At 40.7% G+C, this 21,423-nt stretch overlaps 1 protein-coding gene across 4 annotated transcripts in view; it reads right to left on the bottom strand.

Annotated features, from left to right (window-relative positions):
* Window positions 1-1,158: 1,158 nt before the first annotated feature.
* LRRK1 (leucine rich repeat kinase 1) overlaps window positions 1,159-21,423 on the bottom strand; it is a 102,219-nt gene continuing 81,954 nt past the window's right edge. For 3 of the 4 annotated variants that reach the window (XM_087941318.1, XM_026709255.2, XM_087941317.1), the window contains exons 32-34: window positions 17,054-17,871; window positions 15,844-15,945; window positions 1,159-14,043 (exon numbers count right to left, since the gene is read on the bottom strand). In XM_087941318.1, the coding sequence (XP_087797444.1) occupies window positions 13,866-14,043; window positions 15,844-15,945; window positions 17,054-17,871 (1,098 nt within the window). In that variant the 3' untranslated portion in view covers window positions 1,159-13,865. Of the gene's footprint in view, window positions 14,044-15,843; window positions 15,946-17,053; window positions 17,872-18,755; window positions 18,876-21,423 lie in introns of those variants that run through there. The other variant, XR_015745101.1, reaches the window with a different exon arrangement.

Here is a 21,423-nt window from a genome sequence, read left to right as displayed (position 1 = left end):
ATAGAATAGAATAGAATAGAATAGAATAGAATTCTTTATTGGTCAAATGTGATCGGACACACAAGGAATTTGTCTTGGTGACATTCGTCAGAGTCAAGAATCATCAGGTACAACACTTAACAATAGTCATAGGGTACAGTAAGCAACCAAATCATACTAGGAAACAGTCAGTAAAAATCGTTAGGACACAAGCGACAAAGTTACAATCATACAGTCACAAGTGGGAGGGGATGGGTGATAAGGAGTGACGAGAAGATTAATAGTAATAGTAGTGCAGACTTTGTAAATAGTTGGACAATGTTGAGGGAATTATTTGTTTAGCAGAGTGATGGCGTTTGGGGAAAAACTGTCCTTGTGTCTAGTTGTTCTGATGTGCAGTGCTCTGTAGCGTCATTTTGAGGGTAGAAGTTGAAACAATTTGTCTCTGAGATGTGAGGGGTTTGTAGATATTTTCACAGCCCTCTTTTTGACCTGTGCAGTATACAGGTCCTCAACTGAAGGCAGGTTGGTAGCAATTGTTTTTTCTGCTGTCCTAATTATCCTCTGGAGTCTGTGTCTGCCCTGTTGGGTTGCAGAGCCAAACCAGACAGTTATAGAGGTGCAGATGACAGACTCAATAATTTCTCTGTAGAACTGGTTCAACAGCTCCTTGGGCAGTTTGAGCTTTCTGAGTTGGTGCAGAAAGAACATTCTTTGTCACTTTTTGGGTATATATCTTTTTTTAGGTAATTAGGGCAAAGAAGCGATGTCAAGTTGGCTACCCCCACCCAATCACATGACCACCCAGCCAGATGACCATCCAGCCATGCCCACCCATCCAATCATTAGGGCAGAGAGCCCCTTGCTAAAAAATGTGAAGCCCACCGCTGAATAGGTTGACCACTTGATATTTGTGGCAGTCCCTTAGACTGCTATCATGTTATCCCTAGTCCTTCTATTCGTTATTTTGGTTGTCCTTTTCTGCACCTTTTCCATATCTGCCATATCCTTTATCAAGTGTTGTGATCAAAACTGTACAAAATATTCCGGATGTGTATATCCAGTAGATTTACATTACGGTTCTTGGCAGTATTATTTTAATATACGTATTTCCTAATGATGGATAGCATGGAATATGCTCCCTCTACCCACAGTTATCACCTGACTTAACATCTTTGGTTTTTTTTATTTATTTAAATTTTTATTGGTTTTTAAAACAAACATAAACAAATAAAACATAAAAACATCAAGTCATCTTCCATATATGTACATACAGTGTGCTGGTTGGTTTAAAAATTGTTTTGTGCTTCCATTTCATTGTCTTCAATTATAATTACATTGTATATAATCTCGTATTTTCAATCAAATATTAAATACATTAATATCATTATTGATCAATCATTTGACTATACTTTTATTCATTCATGCTTTAGGAAGTAATCATATTTTACTTAATTTGTTTTGTGACAATTCATATTATCATCCCAGATCTATCCTAGATTCATTTTGTAGGTATAATAAGAAAAGAACACATCTTTATATATTTATTATTTTCTAAAAGTCTACATATTTCATTACTATATTTGTCTAACCATTGATAGAATAGATCCCAAATTTTATAAAATTGTTTATCATCTTGTTCTCTAATTTCAAATGTGAATCTACTCATTTCAGCACATTCCAATATTTTCTTAATGATTTCCTCCTGTGATGGTATTTTCTCATTTTTCCAGTTTTTAGCAAATACAACCCTAGCACCTGTTAATACAATTACAATCAGGTATTTCAAGTCTTTACTATATATTTCAGGTAAAATTCCCAATAAAAATATCTCTGGTTTCAAATCTATATGTTTTTTTGTCATTTTTTCCAACCACGTGTGGATTTTAGTCCAGTATTTTTTAGCATCCGCACAAGTCCACCACATATGGTAATATGAGAGAGGTGTCTGATGACATTTCCAACATTTTTCGGATTTATTCTTGAACATTCTTGCTATTCTTGTTGGGGGAAAATGCCACCTGTAAAACATCTTATACAAATTTTCTTTATATGCTGTTGACATTGTCATTTTATAATTTTGAGACCACATTTTTTTGCCATTTCTCTAGATCAATCTCATATCCAAAATTCTTCCCCCAAGCAATCATAGTTTCTTTAACTTGTTCTTCTTCTAGTTTAATTTCTAATAAATATCCATACAAATTTTTAATCACCTTTTCATCAGTACCTGTCAAAATCTTATCTAAGTCAGTCAGTGTATATAGAAACCTTCTGTTTTAGAATCTTTATCATACCTTGAATGTATTTGCGCATATGAAAACCAATTCATCTTTATACCTTGTTCCTCCAGTTTTTGTATAGATTTAAGTTCACCCTTTTCATTCAATATTTCACCATATCTAACTGTTTGTTTCTTTTTGTATATTATAGGATAAGAAAATGCTTCAATAGTCGATAGCCAGACTGGAATTTTCAAATAACATTGTCTTTTAATCTTCTCCCAGTTTAACCAGAGACTCCCATATATAATGTCTTCTAAAGTACCCCTGTGTTTTAGTTCCTTTATACCATAAAAAGCATGCCACCCCAACAACAAATCATGTCCTTCTAATGTCTACAATCTAGTATTTCTTAATGTTAAACCGGCACACTCTCTCTTTCCATTCTCTTTCGTTTCAGAGCTGTCCCGACTTCAGCAGCTTTAATGGCTGCCTCTTTGATGCTGGCAAAAAGAGCTTCTCCTGGATCTACCAGGGACTTTGCAATATCCCTGGGATCAACAGGATGTGCTCTTTACATTCACCATCTCTTCGGGACGGTTTAGATCCACTTGGACCGTCCAGGAGCAAAGATATCAGCAGAGATCTCAGACCTCCAAGATCGCATGCCGTATCGTCGCGATGCCAGCTCTGCCCTCCCGACTTAATATCTTTGTTGAGATATCCATAGTAACATTTTCCTGGTTTTAGTTACAATCAATTCAAACCCCATCAGTATATATGCAAAATCAGATGCATTCTTCCAATACGCGTGAAGTTACATTTATTTAAATGAATTACATTTATTATTTAGAGATCCTTTGGGAAATCCTCAGAATGCTAGATGGACCAATGTGAAGACCGTAGAAAATCGCTTCCTTATTTTGTAGGGAAATTTTCTAGTGGCTTTCTTCCCAAATTTGGTGCCTTCCAGATGTTTTGATGCTACAACTAGCAGGATTTAAGGCCTGGGGGACTCCCAGTTGCCAACCAACATGTTCCAATACATCCTAAAGACACTCTGTGTAGGGAAAGCTAAGATGAGCTTCATAAAGATACTCCTTTGGTCTTTTTAGCTGCCAGGGAGTTGGGTGGGTTGTAGAGTTTTAGATAGGGGTCTCTGACTAATATCCACAATCCCATCTTCCACCCTTCCTTATTCCCAATGAAAAGGCTTCAAAACTGGAAGGCCAGATCCAACTTCTTAGCATAACTGTGGAACTCTTCCAAAAAGGCCTCCTGAGACCGGACCGCATTCCGGCCTCCACCCACAGCACAAAGAGCTGGTGTTGCCTTGAGAGAGGCAAGTTAACCATTTGACGTCTCTCGGAGAGCCAAGCCATATGCCAGGCTGACAAAGGCTCTTCTCTGAAACATCTGCTGGCAACAGGGGAGGATGGGGAGATGACTGGGAGAGGGAAGAAGTGGCTGTGTGTGTGTGTGTGTGTGTGTGTGTGTGTGTGTGTGTGTGTGTTAAAAAACAGGGGGTTGAATGCCTTTTGCAGGAATGATGGAACGGGACCCCACCGGGCAGTTCTGAGCTGTCGCCCCTCAGCATTTCTCATCATTCATGGGAAGCAGCCGTTGTTGGGGATCCAGCTGCCAGGAAATCTCTGGCTTGAAATGAAAGCCACTCTGGAAGGGCTTTTCAGCTGGCCCAACCTGTAATAAAGGACAAGGAGCAGGAAATGAAAAGAGAGAGCTTGGGGCCCTGGGGCTGTATCCTGTGGAACGAGGCTTGCGAGGGAAGGAGGGAGGGAGGGAGGAGGAGGCATGGGATAATTTTCCATTTTGGAGGAGCTGAAGGGGATGATGCCAGGAGGGGTCTGTGTTTTGTGTGTGAGAGAGAGAGGGGGGAGAGATAGGAAATAGAGGGGGAGAGAGGGAGGGAGAGAAAGGAGAGAGAGGGAGAGAGAGGGAGAGAGGGAAGGGAGAGGGAGAGGGTGGGTATGAGAATGAGAATGAATCATCTGTCTGGACCAAGCTATTTTAATACCTCTAAAATTGGTTGCCCATGTTCAGTTCTGTAGGGCCAGGTTGTACAAATAGTGCTCAGCTCACAACAGTTCATTTAATGACCGTTCAAAGATACCACGGCATTGAAAAAACTGGCTTATGACCATTCTTCTCGCATGACTATTGCAGCATCCCCATCATCACATGACCAAAATTCAGGCTCTTGGCCATGGACTCAAATTGACTCCCAGCAAAGTCGACAGGAGAGTCAGATTAACTTCACAACCACGTTGCTAACATGACCCCTGCATTGATTCACTTAACAACTGTGTCAGAAAAGTTCCTAAAATGGGGCAAAACTCACTTAACAATTTGCTTAACAACATAGATTTGGGCTCAATCGTGGTCCTAAGTCGAGGACTACCTATAGACTTGAGTTCAGCCCTCCAGTTTCCCTATTTCTTTTTTTTCCCTACTAAAGTAGGTTTTTTTTTTTCTATGTCATTCTTGGGTTCTTTCAGGATTTCTTCTGAGGACGTTTATTAGTTTGTTTTTCTTGTAAGGCAGTAGACAGCATTGTCAAGTACAGGCTGGTCATGAAGCGGAAGCACCACAGTGAAGGTGTTTCATGCTACCATGCCTGGTTCCTTATTCTTTCTTTTCCCTTTCCCTCTCTTCCTGCTTCCCAGTTTACTATTATCTCTTTTTCTTTCCTGAGCACCTGGGTTTCTCCCAAAGACAGTTTCAATTTAAAAGAGTTGACCCAAAGTAAATCAAGTGATGGAGGAAGGTCAGTACATACTAAGGGTATGGTAGGACAACGTCCTATCTGTCAATAACTACTTCAGCTTCAAACACACAGGGGCAAACAATAGGTATAAACTCAAAGTAAACCGCTCCAAACTCAATTGCAGAAAATATGACTTCAGGAACAGAGGGGTCAATGCCTGAAACTCACTATCTGACTATGTTGTTATATCCTCAAACCCCCCAAACGTTAACCTTAAATTGTCTACCATGGACCTCACTCCATTCTACCGTCCCTCTTCTACTGTTCCCATTTATTCTTACTCATTTATTATGTATATATTTATACCTGTTTATATGTATATGTTTATATGTTATGTTCATGCTTGTTTTCTCATACATGCTTGGCAAACTAAACTAAATAAATGGTTGGTGGGTACCTTGGTAGCCATCCATAGCTTTCTTCAGGCATCAAGGGGGTTATCTAGTCCTTCTACTTGCTCCAGAGAAACTCGGTTGGATGGAGAGTTTGTGATCACTGGCAATACTCTTGAACTAGTTGTTTTTGCGCCATCTCCACCTGATCCTTTGATCATTCCTCCTTCTACAACCATGTCTCAAAGGTCCTTTTTTTCCCCAAAAGGCAACCGGACTTTTTTGGCTTTTTCCTTGAAAACATTTCACTTCTCATCCAAGAAGCTTCTTCATCCAAACACAGAAGAATCCTTGGTGTTCTCTGAGCTCTCTTGTTTTCATACAGATGTTTCACTACCCATAATAGGTAAAATCATCAGTGCTAGAAGGGAATGGGGTATGCAGAGAGGAGGAGGAGGAGGAAGAGGAGGAGGAGGACTATGGGGTCCTTGGTGCTCTCTGAGCTTTCTAGTTTTCTAAAAATATTACCTAGTTAGGGTAGTGAAATGTCTGCAAGAAAACAAAAGAGCTCAGAGGGCACCAAGCACCCCTCATTTCAACCCTGACCTACAAATATTCTCCTTTATAAGAACTGAAGAAGCTTCTTTGTTGAGAAGTGAAACCTTTTTAAGGAAAAAGCCAAGAAAGTCTAGTTGCTTTTTGGAAAAAAGGACCTTTGGGACAACCATGGCCTGGATAATTGAGAATCTATATAGACATCCTACAACCACGGTTCCAGTTGGTGTTTGGCTTGAGGGGAAAAAGATTCTCTGTGTGGCAAATAGCCAGGATGAGAATTCAAGCAAAGCCATTTAAGTTATAAACTAAGCCAGGAGCTCTTTGTCTAATTTAGAAAACACCTTGCAGGATTTCACCCGTTGTTTCTCCAGAAACTTTTTGGGCAAAAGGCTGGAAGCGGATGCCTTAAATCCTGCTTTTATAGTGTTTTTGTCTGGCTTCATGCTTCATTTTAACTTCATGTTCTGCTTCGTTTCCCACACACACACAAAACCCTGTTAATGTGATTATGTTTTCATTATCTCTTGCATTATGTTTGATCATTCCAATTTGGAATAATAAGAATTGATGGTGATAATGATGGTGATGATAACCCCAGCAAAAAACCAACAATAATATTAATAGAAAGGCTCATTTAATTTCTTACGGATTGTTTTTCCAAGGGCTAATCTACAGAAACAGAACAGTTGGGTCTACTTCATGCCAGGGAATACGAGAGAGATGAAACAGAAAAAACTTCTGGTTTTTCAAACAGAGAATCCCCAAGTCTGGGGGAAAAAAACCCACCCCTGTATAATGAAATATTATAAACATTAATTATACCAAGTGAAGTGGTGGAAAGAAATTGTTATTTACTTAATCACTTCTTCCTTGTCCCATGGAGCTTGCATCATTGAGCACTTGCGAAAAGATTGGATATAAATGCTTTTAATTAACTTTGAGTTCTGTAATCATCTGCAGAACAGGAGGACTTTCATTAAGAAAAGGACCACAGCAAAAGGGTAAAAGGCAAATAAATCTCCAGCAGTGGAAAAGGAGGTAGACAGGAAACCTGTGTTACACAAGAGTAGGAAGAGCAGGAAGCTTCAGTAAAGCCAGTTGAGCCAGTTGAGCCTTTACCAATTGTCTTATAGCCCAGTGTGGTCTGAAGTAGTTCTCTTCCTAGTTCTTTTTTGTTTGTTTGTTTAAAAAAGATTATATGTTCACTCTGCTAAGATAACAATGTTGAAAGTATATAATCCCATGAATGGGAACCAATGTTTAATGCAACATTTCTTGAAAGAAAGGTATTAATAAAGATCATTCACTCACAATCGCTACCAATTACAGGTAGTCCTCAATTGTACAACAATTGAGCCCAATATTTAAGTTGCTGTGAGAAATGTGACCAGTGAGTTTTGTTTCATTTTACGACTTTTCTTGCCTACCTATGTGAAGTGAACCCACTGCAGTGGTTAAGTTAGTAACATGGTTGTTAAGTGAATCTGTCTTCCCCATTGACTTGGCTTGTCAAAAGATTGCAAAAGGGGGTCACATAACCCTGGGACCACTGCAACTGTCATAAATGTGAATCAGTTGTCAAGCATCTGAACGCAAATGTCACACCTTGATCTGAGTTAATGGGAAATTTAGCAGTTGATTAACTGATTGACATCAAATTGTGTTAACTCTTAGCAGACACATAGAGAGATAAGTCTCCAACCTCACCCTTCAGGTCTTCTAACAATGCACCCAATGCTACTGTGATTAAGCCCATCCACTTTGCCATTGGTACTCCCCCGATTCTCCCCTGTCCAATTTTCCCAGCACTGTAGACTTTTTAGGAGAATAGAAATACCTTTTGACCATTTCATACTCTGCTCTCTTATATGCCATTGTACAAAGTCGTGATGGCGCAGTAGTTAGAGTGAGGTATTGAAGGTTGATTCTGTCAGCTGCCAGGAGTTTGATCCTCATTGAGATTGACTCAGCTCAAGGTTGACTCAGCCTTCCATCCTTCTGAGGTTGGCAAAATGAGGAGACAGATTGTTGGGGGCAATAGGCTGACTCTGTAAACTACTTAGAGAGGACTGTCAAGCACCATTAAGCAGTATATAAGTCTAAGTGCTATCGCTATTGCTATTGTTACCTAATAAACAACTCCTGTTTCTCAAGTCTAGGTGTTCCAATCTTTAGATCTTCTTTCACTTCCAATTATCTAGATGTGTTCGCATTCCAATTCAAGCAATTCACCAGCCAGAACAGCAAATACCTCCCTCGTTGTAGAATGTGTGCCTTAGAGCTTTGGACTTGAAATCAGAGACCCAACTCAACATTTCCCCCACTATTTATGGTAGCATTTTGTTTTGTTTGAAATAGCCAGACTAAGTAAATGCAAAGTTACAAACAGCTCCTGTATGTTTGAAAGCATATTTGCCTAGTCATATCTCCTTTTCAAGCAGTAAATCCTGCACCATTCCAGACAAATGCTTGTTGGAGCACGCACAACTTCTGGAGGCAAGCTATTCCATGGGTTAATTGTTCTCACTGTCGGGAAATTTCTCTTAATTCTAGGTTGGTTCTCTCCTTGATTAGTTTCCATCCATGGTTTCTTGTTCTGCCTTCAGGTGCTTGGGAGAAGAGGTTGCCTTCTTCACTTCCCAGCACAGCAAGTAATCACAAACTCTGATGCAATTAAGGTTTCAGACTCCACACACAGGGATGAAGGATCTGTGAGCTTCTACTTGTTGCTGAACTATAGTTCTCAGCAACGCCCCCCACCCCCCTATCAATTATCATGGTGGCCAGGGTTGCTGAAAATTATAATTCACATAACTGAAAAAGGCAGATTTCTTCCCTCAGGATATCTGAGAGAGTCAATATCACTGAATTTAGCAAGACCTGCTTCTGAAAAGACACACTTGGAATAGTATTGTGAGATATTTGATGCATGGAAGCAATTTTCTTTTTGGTGTGCTTGGAATACTGAGAAAGTCAGAAACGCAGAAGGATAAAGAGAAAGCTCACCAAGAGCTTTCTACTGGGTTATGCATTTTAAAATGTTATGACATTCCCAGGAACATGTGTTTGTGTATACTGGAGGAGCCAAAAGTAACCATGTTATTGCATCATAGTTTTGAACATAAAATTCTGCCTTCCACCGAGAACCCCTGGTGATCTGTTTTGGCAGCCTTCTACAATCTTCAAGAGATGCTTTTTCCAACTTTGCTACTACAGGTAGCTGCAGGAATCTTGGGAGGGGCCTTGTGCACATTTCAATTTTTTAAAAAGAATATTGAGCTCCCAGAAAAATTCTTTTTGAAAATGTATCTTTTCTTTTATGTACACTGAGACCATTTGCACCAAGACAAATTCCTTGTGTGTCCAATCACACTCGGCCAATAAAGAATTCTATTCTATTCTATTCTATTCTATTCTATTCTATTCTATTCTATTCAGGAAATCTTGAACATGCTTCCTAGTTCAGAGAGTTCATGGGGCAGTAAACAGATAAGCTGTGTGAAGTTTGTGGGCCACATTGTTCTAGTTCCTCTCCTAAACTTCTCAATAAATCTAGATTGAAGTTTGATTTCCAACTTCTGGATTTAGATATGTGGAAACATTAGGAATCTGTATACAGTACAGCGGTATTCTTCCAAAAAGGACTAAGAGAAATTCTCAATTAAAGGGCAAGATTCCTAGATTGCAGTTTTTGACTTATTCCATTTTCCTGATCAATATTGTAATTTTCTGGTTAATGCTCTGATGGAACATTACAAAAAAAAAAAAAAGATTGGCTTCGATTTTTTTTTGTTTTGTTTTGGTGCACTTTTGTTTGATTCCTGGTGAGACTGCCTGGAGTTTTCTTGGCAAGATTTTGGAAGTAGTTTGCCATTGCTTTCTTCCTAGGGTTAAGAGTGACTGGCCTGTGGACACCAAGCTGATTTTATGCCTAAAGAGAGACTAGAACTCAAGAGTTTCCCAATTTTGAGCCTGATGCCTGCATTTATTACAGAGTGGGGAAATTCACGGGATGAAGTATTTGCTGCAATGCTAGCAAAAGAGAACATCTTCAACTGGAGGTCAAACTCACAGTGTCTTCATATTAATAGCCCTATTAATAATTCTTGAAACATTCTGTGCATGGGGAAACCCTGATGTCTCCAAGGCAGAAATATTTTGGGGCAGTTTGAGAGGTGCTAAATTCATACCCTAGTGTTAAGCCATGATTTCTGAAATAAATCGTGATTTCTGGAATCAAGGTGGATTCACACCCCAGTAAAACAAAACTAAAGCAATAAAGGTGGCTTAGAAATTTCATCAGTCAAGTTCTGATGCTACAATTGAAGGCAAAAAGAAAAAGGCTTTCAATGTTTCATCCCATTGTCTCTCGGTTGTTCTGTAGGTATTCAGCTGCTAATGGAATTATGGAGGGTTTTTTTTTTTGCATTTCTCTGTAGACCAGACTCCCTCTAGTGTCTTGATTTAGGGGCAGTTTAAACTTAAGCAGTTGTCTCCAAACTGGTGCTCCAGAAAGGACTAGGACCAGAGGTGGTATTCAGCAGGTTCGGACAAGTTCTAAAGAACCGATAGTGGAAATTTTGAGTAGTTTGGAGAACCGACCAATACCCTCTCTGACTGTCCCTGCCCCTATCTATTCTCTGCCTCCCATTGAGTCCCAGCTGATTGGCTGGGTCTTCTTTGGTTGCCCTGCACAGGAGAATGGAGCTGGAAAGCAGGTTAGTGGGGTGGAGAGGGAATGAAGATTTTGCAGTAACCTTCCCCTGGAGTGGGCAGGGAATGGAGATTTTACAGTCTCTTTCCCATGCCACGGCCACAGCCACCAAGCCATGGCCACCAAGCCACGCCCACAGAACTGGTAGTAATTTTCTTTTAATCCCTCCACTGGCTAGGACATCTGGATTTTTGTAATCCCTATACATCTGGATGGCACTTGTTTAAGGCAGAATGGTCTAAGCAGTTCATCTTTATGCTCCAGAAGTAACAGCATTTCAAAAAAAGATTTTTTTTAAGATTGGTGCTTTAGCTTATCGTGAGTCTTAAAATCCTTTGTGTTAACTTAGTTCAGTACAGATTCTCACAATAGGCTGACTTTGTAAGCTACAAAATAGGCCAGGCTTACAGGACATTGCCCAAGCAACAAAAACCCCATAACATTTAAATGTAAACAAATTAAATAAAAAAGAAAGAGAAGCTAGAGACAAGGCCTTCTCAGTGGTTAGGCTGAGGAATGTAATACGCCTGAAAAAAAAAATCAGGGTCCTTACCCTTCTGATATTTCCAAAAGACTTAGAATTATTCTTTTTAATGAATTGTTGACTGGATGAAGATTTTCAGCAGCCATTTGACTTTCTAACGGAACCATATTTTTATTATTATTCTTTACTTCCTAGAGTCTCTACAATTTAGGCAGTCTGTAAATATTGTAAAGAAAATAAGAATCAGGTTTAAAACGAAGTCAGCTTGCAGTTATGCTATTTGTTTTATCACTCCAGCACCGATCACACCAGCCACTAAAACTGCTGGAATTGTAAGTACTTTATTTACCAATTTTGTATTAGTTCACATGTGCAAATGTCCAAAATAGAATAAGGAATGGAATGGAATGGAATGGAATGGAATAGAATAGAATAGAATAGAATAGAATAGAATGGAATGGAATGGAATGGAATGGAATGGAATGGAATGGAATAGAATAGAATAGAATGGAATGGAATGGAATGGAATGGAATGGAATGGAATGGAATAGAATAGAATAGAATAACAGAGTTGGAAGGGACCTTGAAGGTCTTCTAGTCCATCCCCCTGCTTAGGCAGGAAACCCTACACTACTTCAGACAAATGGTTGCCCAATCTCTTCGTAAAAACTTCCAGTGTTGGAGCATTCACAGCTTCCGAAGGCAAACTGTTCCGCTGAGTAATTGTTCTAACTGTCAGGAAAAGAAGAGCACTCATTCAGCTTGCTTCCTACAATTTTGCAAAAGAGGTAGTCCATGGCAATCACTTTTTAATTAATGCTTTTAATAGACACAGTTTACAAGGAAAATATTAGCAGGAATTGTCTGAAGACAAATTGATCTATCTGCCCCATGTTTCTTCCTAAGCTTCTGCAGCCATATAAGGAAAAGTCAGATGAAAAAACATGCATGAAACCAGGTTTATACTAACGTTGTAATAGACCAGTTCGGTATGAAAGTTCCTTCTTTTCCCTCCCAGTCAAAATAGGAGTCGAGAGTTGACTAAGAATGGTGAGTTATAGACTGTGAAGAGGTTAATAGTTAAAATGCAGTAGCAATAAGAGCGAATGTATAATAATCAACCCACAATTAGATCAGAATGCATTTTCTAGTTCCCTTCTCTTGGAAAAATTATCTCAAAAAAGCCTTCTTCAATTGTCAATACATTCATAAAAATATAAATATGATGTGCTTCATTTGTGTCCTGATTGGCTCCGATAAGGCTGAAATGATAGCAATAGCACTTATACTTATATACCACTTTATAGTGCTTTTCAGCCCTCTCTAAGTGGTTTACAGAGTCAGCCTCTTGCCCCCAACAATCTGGGTCTTCATTTTACAACCTGGGATGGATGGAAGGCTGAGTCAACCTTGAGCCAGTCAGGATCGAACTCCTGGCAGTGAGCAGTGAGTTAGCCTGCAGTACTGCATTCTAACCATGGCACCACCATAGCTCTTTAATTGATGATGATAAAGTGATAACAACACACAAAGACACACACACAGAGGCACAAATTCATCACCATTTAGTCCCTGATCCCTAAATGATTTAAAACCAGCTTGCATTCAATTTGGGGCCAGCCTCAAAACTTTGTGGAAACTTTGCTTCTGTGGAATTGAAAGTTTCCGTGTTTTATAATTATATTCTCAAGAGCATTGGGTTTAACATGGAGGCGTTAACCTAGAATATAAGTATATTCTGAAACATGTTGGGTTTAACCTAGAAGAGTAAGAAATATAAAGGCCCTTTCCACCACAATCAGACATTCTTCCTACAACCTCATTTAACCTATTTTAGTTCTTGTCATACTGTCAGAACTGGAGAATTTCCTACAGACACAATTCATAACCATAATTGGACTCCAGTCGTCCCTGTTTCCTCCTGCAGTCTATCACAAGAATGAAAGTTGACATGCAATTGTCAGTCATATTCTATCCTGGAAGACAACACGCCCAAAGCAGTGGTGGGATTCAATTTTTTTTTTACTACTGGTTCTGTGGGCGTGGCTTGGTGGGCGTGGCATTGGAAGGATACTGTAAAATCTGCAGAGGTGGTATTTGCCAGTTCTCCGAGCTACTCAAAATTTCCGCTACCGATTCTCTAGAACTGGTACTGTTGTTTTTTTTTATTCACCAGGTTCTGAACGGTTCTGGAGAACCAGTAGCGGAAATTTTGAGTAGTTTGGAGAACTGGCAAATACCACCTCTGACTGGCCCTGTCCCCATCTATTCTCTGCCTCCCATCAAGTCCCAGCTGATCAGCTGGGTCTTCTTTGGTTACCCTGCACAGGAGAACGGAGCTGGAAAGCAGGTTAGGGGGGTGGAGAGGGAATGGAGATTTTGCAGTATCCTTCCCCCAGGAGTGGAGAGAGAATTGAGATTTTACAGTATTCCTCCCCTTCAATGCCCACCAAGCCACACTCACAGAACCAGTAGTTAAAAAAAATTTGAATCCCACCACTGGCCCAAAGTGTCGTGTTTAGCAATGGGCTACAACACAAAACAGCATTACAGAGACCCTGCAGAGATGGAGTTGGTTGGTTTACACCTGCATCTGACTGGAAGACGATGTGGACAATTGTTTCATAATTCCATGGCTGGGAATCCAAATGCACGAAGTGGGATGAGCCTCTCTTTGGTTTCTCTTAGCAGCAGAACCGGGGAGCAACCGCTCCCTTTTTAGGAAAGTCTGGGTGTCTTCAAGACATCAAAGGGTGTCAGTTTTCTGATCGGGGCCTCTGATCTACAGACACTACCTTCTCTTGCGCAGGCAGATTTCAAGTCTCCCTAATTCTTCATGTGATTGATAGAAAAGATCAAAGTCTTTGGCTTCCCAACTCCTCCAGAGAGCCAAGCACCATTCCTTCAACTCATTTTGGAAGCAACACACAACGCGGTCTTTGGCCAGAACAGCAGCATCCACCAGTGACCTGAAAAACAAAACATGGATTAATTTACCAAAGAAAATGTCTTGGTAGAACAGGCAGTCCTCAATTTACAACAATTCATTTAGTGATTGATAACGGCACTTGAAAAAAAGCAACTTAGGGGCCATTTTTCACATTTATGACCGTTGCAGCATTCCTCACGGTTCACGTGATCAGAATTCAGGGGCCTGGCAACTGGCTTGTATTTATGATGGTTGCGGTGTCCCAGGATTGTGTGATTCCCTTTGGGGATCTTTTGATCAGCAAAATCAAGGGGGGAGCCAGATTCCCTTAGCCACCATGTGACTAACTTAACAGCTGCAGTGATTCACTTAACAACGGTGGTAAGAAAGGTTGCAAAATGGGCCAAAATTCACTTAACAAGGGTCTCACTTAGCAATGGGAATTTTGGGCTCGATTTGATCAGTCCGATAAGTCAAGGACTATCTGTAGTGGCTATTGCATAGAGATAGGCCTGCTTTAATGTCTAAATGGAACATCTTCGCCTTTCATGATGCTTAACTAATTCAGGGTTGGGCTGCTGGGGGTTCGCAGGGGTTCAGGAGAGTCCCTAGCTAAGATTCTGTGCAGTTAGGAGAACCCCCAAATCCCACTCCTGCCTGGCCCCAATCGCCCCTCCCCTCCCAGGAGTCCCCACACGGCCTGTTTTGGATGCAGGTAAGGGCAGGGTATGCGCAGAAGCTTGGGGAGGGCAAAAAACAGGCCGCCCGGAAGTTCAGGAAGGCCGGAAATGGGCCCGTTTTCACCCTCCCAGAAGCTTGAGGAAAGCCTCAGGAACATGGGGAGGGCAAAAACAACCCCCCGCCATGGTGCAGGAGGCTTACTAGGCCACGCCCACCATAGCCGCGCCCACCCAGCAACCGGGCAGAGAACCTTCTGCTGAAATTTTTGAAGCCCACCCCTGAACTAATTGACAACATATTCCAGGATTAAGAAATCTGCCGTCCACTCGGTGGTTTAGATTATTCTCATAAATTGTGGCTCTGTAGGAATTATTTAGAGTCTTATGGGCCAAATGTTCAAACGTCCTATGTTCCCCATTTCTCAATTGTGCCAATTTAAAAATCAGGAATAAAATATGCAGCGATAAAAGCAAACAACTTGCATAATGTACCCCGCTCTCAGAAGATAGATTGCTTTCCTTGAATAGAACTGAATCAACAGTGTGTAAAAATGTAGTGTTTTTAAGTATGGATATGCACAACTGGTCAACTGAGGAATGGGCCGTTCCAGAGAACCCTGGAATGTTCTGTTTTCTTCTAAACCACGCAAAGCCTTCTCCATGCTGCATGAATAGGGTGAGGAGAGGTGATAGTTTCTAGAAGTCAATTCTCTAAACTAGGAGTTCAGGTTCTTCCTCGTTTTTAGCATACTGTAGCAGAAGAACAGGCAGAGCCTGGAGAGGTGGAGTTAAGAGAGTAATCAGCCTAGAATCATTACATTCCCACAAATGCTCTAAGTACAACCCCACTTGAATTCCGTTGACTCTTACCTAGCATCAATTTAGTGCTGACTGTTAGTTGACCATATTCTTGTGTATAGGCATGAGCAATACATCAGACTAACTGGAGTTAACATGTGGTCCTGATACTTCGCATCTGATACAGTAGATACGTTTTTCTTCCATCACTATTTGTTATGAAGTTAACTTCAGCTTAGGGTTCGACTTGGTGCAGAAAATGATCCTTGCCTGGCAGCCCTTCCCTTTCCCTGCCTAAAATTAACCTTTTGACTGTGGGCCAGTCACTCCCAGCATCAACTGTCTTTCCAGTTCCCCCTTACCCATAGGAGGCCAGCTCCACAGCCTTCAGCACAGCAATGACTCTTCCTCGCTGAGAGATGGCTTCCTTTTCCAAGCCAATCACAATGATATCACCACCTTGCCTAGAATGGAGAAACAAGCTGATTATGGGACTTCGGGAGACATCCGAAGGAAACAAGAAGTGTTTGTGGAAGAGGCCGATCTTAACTGGCATTTCCAGATGCATAGTTTTGCTTTTTCTCTTCCTTGATGTTAATTCAGCCATTAATAATGGAAAAATCAGATCCAGACTTTATTTACTCCACTGTCTTGTTCCCCAAAGTTCCCAAAAAAAGTAGGGTGTGAAAGAATAATTTTCCCTCCCCCATAAATGTCATCTGACCATCAGGATTCATTAGGTACATTGGGAAAAAGAACCTTAGGTTAATATAAGCTTTTTAAAGAATTTGTCTAGCCTGGACCACTGGCCATTTTTTGTGGCATGAAATTTTGAACATTAATATTGTTCTGCTGAGCGCCAAAGAATGGAGGCCTTTGAACTCTCATGCTGGAGAAGACTCCTGTGAGTCCTTTGGATTGCAAGACAATCCAACTGGTCAGTCCTAGAGGACATCAACTCTGACTGCTCTTTAAAAGACCAGATCCTGAAGTTGAAACTCAAATACTTTGGCCACCTAATGAGAAGGAAGGACTCGCTGGAGAAGAGCCTAATGCTGGGAAAGACTGAGGGCAATAGAAGAAGAACGGGAAGGCAGAGAATGAGGTGGCTGGATGGAGTCACTGAAGCAGTAGGCATGAGCTTAAATGGACTCCAGAAGATGGTAGAGGACAGAAAGACCTAGAGGAACGTTGTCCATGGGGTTGCGATGGGTCGGACACGACTTTGCAACTAACAACAATTTTTCTGCTCCTTGATGTATGAGAATGTCAGTGAAAAATATCACCATAATAAAATCTTTAAATAGCGAGGGAAGGCAATAGTGAGTTTTTCAATTAAATTTCATGCATTTCCTATGGTTCCCAACACAATTTACCTGAGAATATGAGAACTTCAGAAATTGCTATGGCTCTAAATGCAATTAAGATGTGCATTGAAACTTCCCCGAGACTGACATGATTTTCCAAAACAATTTATCTGGAAGCATGGGAACATCTAAACAATTAGCATAGCTCCCAATTCTAGTGAGCTCTGAAGAAACTGTGCTCCCTGTGGTTCCCAATCCAATTTACCTGGGAATCCACAAGAGATCTTTTACAGGTAGGATCTGCATAGCTTGGAGAAACGTTTCAGTCTTCTCCAAAGGAAGATTTGGCTCTTGAAGCTTGTTGAGCTCTTCACAGTCGGTCAAGAAAGGTGTGCTGGAAGAACTTGTGGGAGAGCTTGGGAGACTTGAGGAAGATCTCAGCATCCTGCTAGGAGATGATGGTGAGTAAGAGGACACAGAGCAGTAGTCTGTCATGGAGTCCTGGTGGTTTAGTATTTGAGTGCCAAGTTCTCGGCTCTGAAGGATGCTCACATTGGCCAAAGAGGTGCTCTCAGGAGCCACATCCCTGTTTGCAGTTAGTGTTGTAGGAATCAAGGTTGAAGGCTGTTGAATTGTGAACATGTCCCTCAGGGGGCTACGATCCCCACAGAAGTATCGGGCACAGAGCTGATAGGTAGAGGTGTAGTACATCACCAGGAAGTTGGTGGCATCATCTAAACACCAGGTCACTTCTTCCCCGTTGCAATCGGAGCTGCACACAATGGATACCACAGTGGATGGCAAACTGTAGGGCTCCAGTCGCCTGGTGATCTCCATGGCTTTGCAGTTTATGATAAGGATACCGGGGCCATTGCTGTACCAGACTTCTGCTCCATTGTTGGCCATTTCCATGGCTTTCACAGAGTAAGGATTCTGGCGGGGGTCGTCATCGCTGATATTGAACAAGGAACGGTTTGCCATGTGGGAGCAAAGATAGCAGCAATTGTCCTCCAGGGCGCCACTTGTGACTTGGAAAACTGCAATCAGTCCATCAGATAAGCCAGCCAGGACCACGTAGCAGTTCTAAAGGTAGACAAACACAAATACTAGATAAAGGTTTTGAGCACCTACAGTTTTGAGCAGAGTACAGCTAATCCTCAACTTATGGCCACAACTGAGCCCCCCCAAAATTTATGTTGTTAAGTGAGAAATCGGTTAAGGTGAGTTTTGCCCCCTTTTAGACTTTTCTCACCACATTCGTTAAGCGAATCCCTGCAGTTCTTAAATTAGTGACCCGGTTGTTAAGTTAATCTGGTTTTCCCCATTGACTTTGCTTGTCAGTAGATGTTCTGGCCCAAACCCTTTTCCAATAAGGCAAACAATAATCAAAGGGAACAGAAACCTTTTAATGAGTCTTACGAATCCCCAGTTAAAAGGCTGCTGCAAACTAATTAACTTTGATAAGCACAAACCTTGCCAAAACTGTGCGAGGCTGCCAAGAATCACAGATAAGAAATATTTCACAACACATGAGTCTTCAAATACCAACTAAGATACTGCAATGTCCATGAAGCTGGAGTTTCAAAATGTTATTGCTTCCTGCAAAGAACGCTCACATCACAGCTGGCTTTTATCTTCTTGAAGGAGAGTCCATTACCTTGCGGCCTCATTCCTGAGTCACCTGTGCTGCTGCGCGTGTACGCAGGGTTGCTCTTTCCTGCGAGCTACCATGCGTGCACATGCACTTGGCACAGGCTCCTCGGGAACCTCCTCATCACTGCTGCCAGCCCCCACAATCTCTGAAGGCAGCAGTCCACTCCCTAATGGTTCTAGTCCCTCATCCGAGTCCTCGCTCTCCTCAGCCATCTGCACCTGCTGCCGGCTAACCACAACAGAAGGTTGCAGAAGGGGATCATGCCAGCCTGGGACACTGTGACCATCATAAATATGAAACATTGGACAAGTACCTGAATGTAAATCATGTGACCATGGGGACACTACAACGGTCATGTGAAAAATGGTCATAAGTTGCTTTTTTCAGTGCCGCTGTAACTTCGAACAATGACCAGTTGTAAGTCGAGGACCACCTATAAAGGATCAAGGGGCCATCTAGTAATATCTTCCTAAAGTACGTGGCAGTTTCTGATTTCTTCTTAATAATTAATATCAATAATAACCTTCTTAATAATTCTTTAATCTGGCCGCCAATTGCGATTTTAATATAGATTTTATTTATTATCTTACCCCAGAATTTCTAACTGGATATTCCTTGAGTTTTAACTAGCTCTGGTCTTCGACTGTAATAAATGTTGTCTGATCTTCTTTCTTAATAATTCTTTAGCCCACGTAATATAATATCACATCAATAAACAAAATACAGGTAGCCCCAAATTTATGCTGCTAAGTGAAAAATTTGTTAAGTGAATTTTACCCAGTGTTACAACCTTTCTTGCCACCTTTGTTAAGTGAATCACTGCAGTTATTAAATAAGTAACAGAGTTGTTAAGTGAAGCTGGCTTCCCCGTTGACTTTGCTCACCAGAAGGTCCCAAAAGGGGAACATGTGACCCTGGCACACTGCATCTGTCATAAATATGAGTCAGTTGTCAAGCATCTGAATTTTGATCACATGACCATGGGGAGGCTGTAATGATCATAAGTGTGAAAAACAGCCATACAGTAAGTCACCTTTTTCAATGCCGTTGTTGTCAGCGTTGGAAGCCATATTGAGACCAGATGCTCCCACACTGTCACATTTTGAGACTGGAAAAGTGGGAGGGGGGAATTTCTTGGAGTGTATGTAGTTAGACATAATAACATTCTTTTTCTAATTCAAGGTCATGTTATTTGGCACATAAGTGAGAGGAAGTCTCAAGTTGGGATGGATGGTGATTGGGGCATGTAATGTGATGATGGGTGCAGGCAGTGGATTTGTAGTTTTTACTTTTTGCAAGGAAGCCCGGAACTTTCAGATTCGGGATTTCCCAGTTGTGCCAGTTTATTATCCATAATAAAAATAACTTTTGAGAAGATGTCTGTCTCGGAGTTATTGGTTGGAGTGGAGGTTTGCTGGAACGCTGACAGTTGTAACTTTGAAAGGTCAATAAATGAACCATTATAAATCGAGGATTACCCGTAGAACTTCTTCCATCTGGTAGCATCCTTATATACTGGGAAGAAAATTCAGAGAGCTGTAATCCAGTCTGGAGGGCATCATTTGTGAACAATCTGATATATGCTGCATATTTTTGTCAACTCAGAATCCTGAGGATGGTGGATCTTGATGCAAGGAATATTTCCCTTGCATGTACATAATTTTAATAATAATGCAGTTACACAGATGATTCACAATGAGGTCACTGGCATAATGACATCTTGGCAGATGCTACACTCTCCAATTAAACAATCAGGAATAAGAGGCACTCTCTCAACTGATTAAAGCTAAATTTCTCTGTATGAACCTCAGACAAGGCAAACAAATTTGGAGTATGGCGCACAAAAGAAGATGGAAATCAAGGGACAACAGTTGAAATGAACACTAAAAGAAAGCTTGAAGTTGGCTAATCTTCACTTTCATGCTGTACAATCAGGATATAACCAAGTATTAAATGGCAAGTAATTAATCTTGCTGTGTATCATTACAGTGCTATCATTTCAATATATCTTTAAATAATGCTCTCCTGCTGTTTCAGTGACTAATGTAAAATTCTTTGAGAGAACAATCCATCTTGCTAAAAAAAAGGAGTTTAAAATATCCACCAGGGAGATAAAATGAATAAAAAGATGGCTCAGATCACAAAAATAATCCGTGAGCCTCCCCATAAAAACCTCTGTGACAAATTCCCAGTGAAGAAAGGAGAAAGAAAATACACCATTGTAAGATCTGGAGTAGAAAAATAATTACCTTTGAGGCAGAATTTCCACATATTCCACCCACCTCTGCATGATCCATACAGGAAAACAAAGTGTGTTTAAACAGCTTTAACATTCCTAGCAAAGGCCAGCTGATCAAACTTTTTTAGTTCCAAAGACATTTGAAAGTAAGATATTGTTCCAAAGATGCCTTTAAGAATAGTTTTGGAGGAAAAAAAAGGAGAAATGAGACTGGGACTGTTATAATTTCTTTTTTCTTTTCCTAATTCTGTTCATGGTTGCTGAACTAACAAAGGAAAGACCAGAATAGACTGTTTGCTTAGTAAAATACTCACTTAGTAAGATACTCAGAAGATCAGGTCACTGACTGAGATAAATGATATGATAATCAGTATGAAAAGTGACACGCAACTTAGATTGTATGGCTGCCCAACTTTTTTTAAAAAAAATCAACAACTCTCGGTAACTCACAACAATAAAACCCAGACTTATAAAAAACATAAATTATAAAACCATAAAATCAAGTAGCTACTATTAGTAAATGGTGATGACATGAGGATGAGGATGATGATAATAACATTTTGATTCTGCTGATATTTTGGTAAACTAAGATTGGCCATGCCATGTATTATAGACCTGAAGGAATGCAACTTTTGAGCCGTAGTAGCAACTTGAGAATTATATTTTTCATTAATCAAGACTTACAGTGACTGTCAAATCAAGAATGTGGCCAAGTGATAAGGATACCCTTTATTAGATATTT

Source organism: Pseudonaja textilis, chromosome 13 (assembly GCF_049901715.1).
Source record: "Pseudonaja textilis isolate UNSWEBS1 chromosome 13, rPseTex1.2, whole genome shotgun sequence".
NCBI classification, from domain to species: Eukaryota; Metazoa; Chordata; class Lepidosauria; order Squamata; family Elapidae; genus Pseudonaja; species Pseudonaja textilis.
This window is presented reverse-complemented; position numbering and strand designations above follow the sequence as displayed.